Source organism: Castanea sativa, chromosome 9 (assembly GCF_040712315.1).
Source record: "Castanea sativa cultivar Marrone di Chiusa Pesio chromosome 9, ASM4071231v1".
Lineage (NCBI taxonomy): Eukaryota > Viridiplantae > Streptophyta > Magnoliopsida > Fagales > Fagaceae > Castanea > Castanea sativa.
Window position 1 is genome coordinate 22,029,793 of NC_134021.1, and position 10,878 is coordinate 22,040,670.

Consider the following 10,878-nt stretch of genomic DNA (forward strand, 5'->3'; position numbering starts at 1 on the left):
CATTTATTGTGTAGGATGATTCTTGACACACCATATGATGGGGTTGATTTGGGCGGGACTCATTCTAAATTGGGTGAGACCCAGCAAGTAGGAGATAAGGTCAAATAGGATAGAATCGACCCTAGAGGCATCCATGTTTAAGAATGTCTAGAAAGGGCTTTGTTTAGAATGTATGTATGGATCCATGTGTCTGCAATGCCATAGCAATCAAATGTTCCAGACATTCATCATATGGGAGCAAGTTAACTGGCCTCCTTCAGGCATGATAGTGTTTGAAGTATGTTGAGCTAAATGCGGTGAGACTTTGGAATCGTTCTTGCTTTTTTGGCGTGATAATTGGATGTAATTGCGGGTAAAAGCCTTAAAGGGTGAAACTTTAGGGTCAGCCCTTGTAAAAAGGTTCCTTTTTGTTTGATTATTTATTTGCCTCAGGTACAAAGAATTCAGTCACTACTATATAGGTTGCCAATTGATAAGAGGAAAGGGAAAGATGCTATATTGCACTCTTTACTATTGAGTCATGACCATTGACACACCTTGTCTCCAGGGATTAGTTGTGGTCCTGGGGTACCCTTTGTTAAAAGCATAAGTAGACCAATGAAACTGTGCCATGTTTTAGGACTAGAGGGCATGGTCACTATTATGGTAATCATGCATGTGCGTTTTAGATATACGTTTATGGATGAGTTGACAAACATACCCCTTCATACAATGATGAAGCCACCAAATGGTTTGATAATGGGGCCATGGATGCTAATGGAGAATGAAGATGGAACCATGGACTGGCCTAACCCCACTCCATGCATTGATCATTCAAAACTTTATAAAGCAAACCCCATCACAGCTTTTCAGTTTCCACTTTCCTTTCACTGGAAACCAAAAGAGACATCTCATCTTCCTACTCTCTTCTAATCTCCTCACTAGTCATTCTCGTACGTCAAAACTTGCCCATACCTTTCTTCAAACTGGGAACCTTCACTGGCATTGTTCTCTGGGAACTATAGTTTAGAATATTAGGCATGAAAGGAATGAGAGGAAAACTCTTTAGGAAATTGAAATCCATCCCAACATTTAGTACCTTGAAACAAGGTCTAGTTCATCAGTTAAGCCCCTCGGAAAAGTTTTCAAATCAACACTGCCAAACTCCACTTCCACTTGTTTACAAAGAGCAAGATCAAAAAAGCAACAACCTCTCAGAGCTAGTGTTTGGCAGTACTGGCGTATGTGAAGGTGACAAACATCCTAAAGATGAAGAAATGGAATATGACTTCAGTGTTGGCAACAAAGATACTATTACATCCCCCATAAAGTCCAAAGATACGGTTCCTGCAATGGAAAATCCAGAGGTTCCAATCTTGTCAGACATCATCATGGAACATGAAGCAACAGAGGACAATGAAGAATACCCATCTCTGTCAGATTTTGAAGAGAATTGTCCACCAGGGGGAAGCGAGTTGGTCATTTTCTACACAACAAGCATGAGAGGTATCAGAAAAACATTTGAAGACTGCAACAGCATACGGTACTTGTTGGAAAGTTTTAAAGTAACGTTCTATGAGAGGGATGTTTCAATGCACTTGGAATATAGGGAAGAATTGTGGAGCATCTTGGGTGGAAGAGTGATCCCTCCGAGGCTTTTCATAAAGGGAAGGTACATTGGGGGAGCTGATGAAGTAGTTGGGTTGCACGAGCAAGGCAAGCTTAGGAGGCTTTTGAAAGGTATACCAGTAGAACTGGCCAATTCCTCATGCAGCGGGTGCGCCAATGTGAGATTCTTGGTGTGCCTCAATTGCAATGGCAGCAGGAAGATTGTTGCAGATGGGGAGAACGATGAATTTTACATTAGATGCCCTGAATGTAATGAAAATGGCTTGGTTAAGTGCCCCATTTGCTGCTGAGAATCTAACTATTGTTGATATATTACTACCTTTCTAGCTCTTCGTGATCTGGTAAATACGATATTTATGTTTTCATGCTAGAGAATTCTTAAGTTGTACAATTGTTACATCTGATTGTTATTGCACTAGATTGCCTAGGTGGAAAAGGGTGCACTGTGATGTTAATTTGAACACTATAAAAAGCAATTTTTTCTTCCTGGAATTAAATTTTACATGAAAGTTATTGCTGGCTGAGAGTAGAAAGTTCAACAATGGCATGTTATTACTATTGTGAAAAACATTCATAAATGTTAGATTAGGTGGAATGGTTATGCAGGCTGTGAGGCAGACTATGTTAATGCGTTATGCACCTTGCTGCAGGAAGTAAAGGAACCACAAATAGTAAAGGAAAGAGCAATTTCAATTTATAGTTGATTAATGAGGAGCTTGATAAGTTCGAACTTCTTTTGTATCAATATAAATTTGGAATAATGATTAGGGAAGAGCACGCACATGGCTATTAATTAAATTATAGACAAAGTCACTGGTAGTGGTTAGTTTCAAGAGGTTATGTACTGATAAAGATGAGCTTATGATAAAGCATTCACACCACGGGGGCTTTGTCCTATTCCTTATTATGTTATTGTCGACATTGCATATATATTCTCTTTTTCTTTCTTTCTTTCTTTCTTTCTTCTTCTTCTTCTTTTTTATTTATTTATTTTTTTTCCCCTCTCTTAACTGTTTTTAAAAATTCTATTCTTTGATGGGCAAGATAATTTTTTTTTGAGAAATAATTACAACATGCTGCAAACCCCTTAGCTCGAACCATTTTCCTCCTAAACCCCCAAGCACTTTGTACATGGGAAGATATCAATTCAGCTACAAGGTCTTTGGCATGAGCAAGATAATAGTAACAGTATAAAAGTGTAGTAACAGTATAAAGGTCGTACTAATACACAAAACTCTCACTTTTAGCGATATTTGGGAGTAGTTAATTGTAACCTTACCCCCAATGTTTATGGAAATTTTTACTCAAATATGTTATAAGAGTACTCTTAACATGAAATGGATACAAATATTTAATTATTTCCACTAATTTAAGATAAGAGTGCGCTTAAATTAGTACAAAGGTACACCATAAACTCTATTTAAAAGTCATGGTAACTTTTAAAGGAGGATTTAACAAGTTATATTACACATAATACACTCTTTCAAGTAATATGGGACAACTATGCATTTTTTTTTTGGAACCAAACACACACACACACACGAGGGAGAGAGAATGAAGATTTTAACACAAAGGCATACCCATGAACTGTTAACATTTGAATGGGGTTCTCAAAAACATAAATATCATATTTACTAGATCACAAGTTATTAACATATGAATGGGGTTTTAAAAGAAATATGGGTAATTGTCACAAATTACTCAAATGAGAAGTGTTACATCTATAACATTTTCACAACACATCGTAGGCGGTAAGTTTTTATTAATTTTAATTCAAATTCATTACTGAAATAACTTTTTTTCCCAACAATAACAGCCAATTACAACCTGCCATTTAGAATTTATTGTGAAAATGTTGTGGACATAGCATTAGTGTACCAGATCTAGATAATTAATATATGAAAATAAATTCATAGAAAGATGCTACGCCCATAACATTTTTACAACATTTTCACAACAAATCATAAGTGATTAGTTGTTATTGGTTCAAATTTGAACCTAACACTAAAATTGTTTTTTTGTCCTAACAATAACAACCAGTAACAATCTACCAGTTAAGATTTGTTATAAAAATGTTGTGAAAATGTTGTGGACATATCACTTCTCAAATTCATATGCCTCATTGACACATAGTAGGTTGTTAATACATTGACATAAATGCAGAGTTTTAATGAGTTGGAAGGGTAAATGAAGAAAGTTCTCTATCATTTTCAAAGAATGCATCACTTGGTAGAACTTCAAATCACTATTGTAAGCGCACACTGTACCTGATCCCAAGAACAGTTATGAGCTCAGGCCCAATGAGCCTTAAACAATATGAATTTGTAGAGTGTGGGCTTGAAACTCAGGTTAGAAGCGTATGAGGATTAAATGACAAACTAAAGATTGCAAATGCTTGGAAACAACAAGGAGTATAGTCAATCAGCCTCCTCGGACATAAGCCACGAGTTGTTCTTATATTATCTCTCTCTTTGTTTCTTTTCTTTTTAGGTTACAAAAAGTCCGTCCCCCTTTCGTCTTAAATTGCTCTATATATATTATTCTTTTGAATGCTTTGTACACGTGTTGCCTCACCTCCCCTTAGACTAGATATTTCTTTTCTCGTGCCTTTGAACAAGAACCAAGTTTCTCTTCCACTCGTTCAGTGTCACTTCCCCATAAATGCGGCCAGTGGTAGGTGCAGGGTTTTTTATGTGGAGGTAGCAGCCTTTATCTTTGACATTTCTTCAACACCGGTGCTTCTGGGGCGTTCTAGGGTTCACCCCTTTTAACCATTGGCCTTAACTGTGTCATCCCCTAACCTTTACTATGAAATCCCGAGTTCTTCGGTGCTCATCCGAGCGTAAGTTCACCCTCGGCTGGATCCTCGGATCCTCGGCGTATGGGCCGACCCATAGTACTAACAACTTCTAAACCCAGGGTCAGGTCGGCCTTCCTTAACACGGCCCAAAAGGCCCACGTTCCCATCAGGATCTTTTTACTCCCCACAACTATCATGCTTTATATATATATATATATATATATATATATATATTTTTTTTTTTTTTTTTTGATTGATGTTCCGTGTAATGCACATGAATTTTGAAATATTTTGTGAAAAAATATTTTATGTAACATGTATAATGTTTGTTATGTGTAATAATATTGGAAGAATGAAGTTAAATTGTATTACATATCATTAGAAGGAGAAAAAAAAAATTCAAATTATTAGGATTGCCATATTCCAAATTTATTGTTTCTTATATAACTCTAAGAAAAATAATTTTATAAATTTATTTTACATAAATAAAGAGCTTTGAATTTAAGCATACAAGAACTTTTTTTTTTTTTTATTGCAAGTGTTATTGAATTCATTTTCTTTTCCTTTTAATGGTTTACATTTCAGCTCTTGCCAAAACAACTTTTTTTGATAATAAACTAAACATGAGGAATAATGTCATATTCCAAATGTTTTTTTTTTTTTCTCTCTGTTTGATAATAAGTATTCCTAAAAAATTGTTTCTTAAATAAATTTTATAAAAATTAAACATATGAATTCTTTTTATATAAATAATTAGTGCACAACTTATAATTAATTAATACATGGAAATAAATGCATATAACCCATTAACTCATGACAATTAATCAATAATTTTACATAAATATACAATTTTGATGAGGTGGAAGGTTGAAATGAAGTGAATTCTTTTTCCTTCTTAAGGAATGCACAACATAATTAAAGACAAAACAATGGTGCTTTGTGTCTTTTGTCTTCGTTGGTAGATGATTGCATCTAAATGTATTAAGAGATAATGATTTTGTGTATTTGTCTTGGTTGATAGTTTGTTAATATCATATAAATGCTTATTTTGAGTTTTTTAAATTTTTTTTTTTTTTTGCTTGAAATTCTAAGTCCACCCGTGGATTTAATAATGTCTCCAGAAATATAAAAATATGTATATATTTAAATTAGTGAAAATAATTAAAATATTTTTTTATTATCTCAAGTAGGTATTTATAATTGGGCTGATAATCTTGGAGGGGAGGGGGACCTGTCTATAAAAATGAGAAGATTATACCTACTAGTAAAAGATTTTTTTTTTTTTTTCTTTAGGTCAGGGGGCCCGGCCCCCTTTGGCCCCCCAAGGCCTGTCCCTAATTAAATTTACTATTATACTTTGCCAAACTTTGTTTTTCTTTTTCTTTTTCTTTTTTATGGGCCCAACTTTGTTTCAATTGTTACTAGAAGCAATTTAAATATTTAATTGAGCAAAAATATCATATTGCGAGAAATTGTTTTTCTTATATAAATCTTAGGAATATAATCATAAAAATTAATTATATAAATACTTAGCGCATCGCCTATTTTATACATGAAAGTAAATGCATTTAACCTTAATACTCTGTTTAATCACATAGCACAAATTTCAGCTATTGCATTGTTTGTGTGTGTGTGTTGTGTGTGTAATAAGAATATATTACTTTAGTGAATTAACGCATATTTAATTATTTCAAATAATTTAAGCATAAAATTATTTTTTATAATTATTAAATTTTCCTTTTCCTTTTATTGGTTTCCATTCAATTGTTGTCAAAACAACTAAATATGAGGAAGCAAATCATATTTAAAATGATTTGCTTTCTCATTTTGATAATAATTATTCCAATAAATTGTTTCATAAATAAATTTTATAACAATATGTGTGTGTGTGCGCGCGCATATATATATATATATTCCTTTTATATACATAATTAGTGCACAACTTATAGGTAATAAATAGATGGAAATAAATGTACTTCCTCATTAACACATAAAAATTAGTCAATAGATTGACATAAATATCAAGTTTGATGACTTTTTTATTTTTTGAGAAGAATCAAGTTTGATGACTTGGAAGATTAAATGAAGATAATTCACTCTCCTTCTCTAGGAATGCACTGCATAATAAAAAATATGAACTAGTTACTTAAGCAAATTGACACATATTTAATTATTTTCACTCATTTAAGTGTAAACTTATTTTTTATGTTATTGATTGTGCGTTTTTAAATTTATTTTTATTTTTTGCCGGACTTTTTTTCAATAGTTACCAAAGGAAACTCTTTTGAAAATACTAAATATTTTTAACACACACATACGGAGAGAGGAGAGAAGATTTTAAAGAAATTTACAGTGATGTATATCCAAAATGACTTAACTTTTGAATATACAGCATATACTTTAAACTTTTTTAACTCACACTCATTTTTCAATGTGGGATTAACCCACTATTTTTTCTTTTGAGAATACTAAATATTTTTAACACACACACGGGAAGAGGGGAGAAGGTTTTAAAGAAACTTACAGTGGTGTATATCAAAAAATGTCTAATTTGAGCAAAATTGTCATATTCCAAAGCAATCGTTTCTTATATAAATATTAGAAGAAAATCATAAAAAGTTAGTTTACATAAATAATTAGTGTGCCACCTATGAATAGTTAATATATGAAATAAATGTATTTAGTCTTATACTCTATAATTTTATATGTGTGTGTAATAAGGGCCCTATATAAATTACAATTAAAAAAAATTTTAAAATGTTTTTTTCTAATTTTTTTTTAATCAAGTGTATATGTGTGTGAAACTCCCTTTTGGAGATTTGAATCCCGACCCTTACCCGGCACACTTCACAAGCACTTATACTTGTGTAGTGACCATCGCGTTAAGGGTGCAGAGTGGTAAAATATATTTAAAATGTTGAGTATTCATGTGTGAGTGGAGTCCCTTTATGGGTCAAACAGTGTCCCTCTATGTGTTATATTAAGTTTTCAATTGGAGTCTACCCATATTATTATCTATTCAACATAAAATATAGATAAGAATTTCTATATTTTTTCAAGTTTTGTCATTCAATTGTCCTTAATTCGAAGACTTGAATGATATGAGTACCTTTCTTCACTTGTTGTTCCCTTTAAAATTTTAGAGAAATGCTAGATCCACTACATTTTCACAACAAAATAAACAAATCATATGTAATAGATTATTACTTACTGTCATTATGGGCAAAAAAGTAATTTCAGTGGTAGATTCAAATTAAAAACCTACAATAACTTACTAACTAAGATTTGTTGTGAAAATATTGTAAATGTAGCATTTCTAAAAAATTTGATGTTGCCTCCAAAATTTTTATAATATCATCAATTTGGTCACTGTTTGTCTTCCTACAAATTACAAAGTACAAGTAAATATTTAAGTTTCTTCTTCTCGTGCAACTTTTGCACAAAAAAGAAGAAGAATATATATATATATATATATATATATATATATATATATATATATATAAATCCATTTTTTTTCTAATTAATCATAGTATAGTTTAATAAATTGCTTCTAAGTTGAATTCTTTAAAAATAAAAATTCCCAAATGAGTAGTGAAAATAATCGTTATTATTATCAAGTTTCAAGGTTTCATTCCCGCAATCCAGTTATATGAGAAAATTGTTTCTCAAAAAAAAAAAAAAAAAGTTATATGAGTAAAATTAATAATTTTCTGCATTATGTAAAACAATGAGCAAAATTCAATCTAGTTATATGAGCAAAATCATCTGTTTTAACGCTTCTTTAAGTTAAAACTCCGTTGAATTGAGGGTGAGGAATTTAGTTTACATGAAAAGAAATTTACAAGCTTTAGTTATTGTGCTCTTCCTTGCCTAATTACTTTTGTACTATTATTTTGAATTATTTCATTGTATTTAACCAATGAAATTTTCTATGTGACAATGTAATCGATGTCAAATTTTGATTCCCACATAAATGATAATTATAAGTTTACAATATAGTATTAGGAAGGAAAGGGCTCTTTTGCTTTGGTAAGAATTCAGAAATAGTCCTCAACGGTGGGCAGCGATGCTCTTCATACTTTTTTAGTATTATTATCCTTTTTAACTTTTTATCTATCGCCATGGTAGTCATTATATTTTGTCAATATATTATGTGTGAGTTCATGGTTCTTTCTCACATTCAAAACTTTATTATTATTATTATTTTTTTTTTTTTTTGAGACGAGAGAACATGAAAATTCATTAAAAAGCTTAATCGGTTAGAAGTACATGATAAAGGTGTGGAGAAACATCCTCTATCTACATAGAAAAATTACTAACATGTCTTGCATGTTTAGTTAGGTTATGAGTTATAGAATTCCCTGACATGCGGGTATGAGAAAAGGTAATACTTTAAAAGGCATCTAGAGATTGCTTTGTCGAAGAAATCAAATGACCAAAAGAGAAAATTAAGGGAATCCTCTTCGCTTCGTAAAGCTGTAATAACCACTCTGAATTTCTCTCGACAATAATAGAGGGTAGATTAAGATCAATAGCAAAACTTGAGTGAACTTGAGTGGGATATTATCCCAAAATAATAATAATAATTGAGTGTGATGCCTTCTTAATCCCACCGTGTGCATGTGTTTGTGTTGGTTAAGTGGCATTTTAAACTGTTGTCAAGCCAGCGATTACGCACCAATAAAGTTTCACTTTCACCTTATAATTTTGCAACACCTCACTTAAAATCAAAATTTATTTTCACAAAAACAATCAAATAACAAATAAAACATCAATAACTATTCGCCAAGAAGTAAATCAAGATCTCAAACCTCCTAACAAGATCCATTAGAACTAAAACGAAATCCACAAATAACAAAACTTCAAAGAGCAGCGTAATAAGAAAAGATTAAAATGTAAATTAATTGCATCCACTATTTTTGGTTAAAATTTATTTCAGTTTTCTTACTTCACATTTGTTCAATTGAATTCTTTAAACTTTAAATTTTAAATTTATTTAAATCAAGCCTTCTGCTCAATTTCATTAAATTTCTATTAAAAAAAAATATTTTTCTCACATGAAAAAAATCTATAAAATTAATAAAAATATTTCATAGATTTTTATGTGAGAATATTTTTTTCAATTTTTTTATTAGTTAATTGCATACTTAACGGCACTTTAATAACGAAATTCTTGAATTGCATAAATTTGAAACTTAGATTCAATTGAACAAAATTAAAGTTAGAGAACTGAAATGAATTTTTGTTAAATTTAAAGGGTGTAATTTGCATTTTAGCCTAATAATAATAAATTATTGACCACTAGTCATATTGCACATTCTCATAGGAAAGGCAACCGCTGTACACATTATTTTGTTGCAGATTATATTAAGGCCAATGCTAGGGATATAATAAACACTCGATTGTTTTGTACTTGATATTTAAATAACTTGATGCACTATTATATATATATATGTATATATATAAGAAAAAGGAAAAGAGAGAGAGACAGAGAGAGAGAACTACTACAAATTATAGCTGTTCTATTTACAATTTTGGATAAAATAACGAGATTGTTTGCTCAATTTTAATTTTAAAGCTTAAAGAGGCTTTAAAAGAAAAGCATATAGAAATAATTAATTGGGTTGGGTCACTTGGCTGACATAACAAATGGTCGATACGTATTGCTTATGAAGGCTGCATAAGATATACGTAGTGTAAATTAGTAAATTTGGGGTACTGAACACTATGTGAAGGTTGTGTGATTTGGCCCAAAAGCATAGATGTAGGCTTGTTTTGCTCAACAGTTTGTGTTCCTTTTTGCATTTGTTAAAAAAGCCCAAGCTAGTCCATCTTGGGCTTTTGAAATTTACTTTGTCTAAAGAAAACATTGGAGGCGAGTCCTTTAAAAAAGTTTAATAACATTTGTTAAACACACACACAAATGGAAAGCGAATGGGCCTAAATCAGTCCACGTCTGTATAGTTTACATATATGATATATCTGAGGAAGTTAACAATTTATTGGGTGCATGCAATGAAAGAGAAACACTTGGTTTTCAGGTGTAAAACTCTGACAAATAAATCTATGAACATCCTCCAGAAATTTGTGAAATGCTTGAATTGAATAAATTCAAAACTTAGAGGACTTAATTGAACAAAAGTAAGAGAATTGAAATAAATTTCATTGGAATTTAGAGAGTTCAACTTGAATTTTAGCCAAGAGAAAACATTAATATCTGGGGAAAGTTTTTCTTTTTTAAGGTGTAAATTTTCTTTAAAAAAAAAACTCATTGTTTATCCTTAAGACACATTAAACCATAGACTAAACAAGAAACTTTCCAATCTTTCATAATTGTAAGTTTGTAACCAAAATAATAAAAAACCCAAAGTCTCTGTTTGTGTCGGTAATGCTAATAGAGTTCCAGTTTTATTTTTGTTCCACTATTAAGACTTAAAAGAGAACTACGGTACGTTTGGTAGACTGTAACG

At 31.3% G+C, this 10,878-nt stretch overlaps 1 protein-coding gene across 1 annotated transcript; it reads left to right on the top strand.

Moving 5' to 3' along the window:
- The first annotated feature begins 863 nt into the window (after positions 1 to 863).
- Positions 864 to 2,130, top strand: LOC142610430 (uncharacterized protein At5g39865-like). Its single transcript, XM_075782244.1, has one exon. The coding sequence runs from the start codon at positions 1,020 to 1,022 to the stop codon at positions 1,896 to 1,898; it is 879 nt and encodes a 292-aa protein (XP_075638359.1). The 5' UTR covers positions 864 to 1,019; the 3' UTR covers positions 1,899 to 2,130.
- Positions 2,131 to 10,878: the final 8,748 nt, after the last annotated feature.

Bases quoted from the DNA above. Each gene is read 5' to 3' on its own strand.
- LOC142610430 (XM_075782244.1), top strand. From the start codon at position 1,020: ATGAAAGGAATGAGAGGAAAACTCTTTAGGAAATTGAAATCCATCCCA.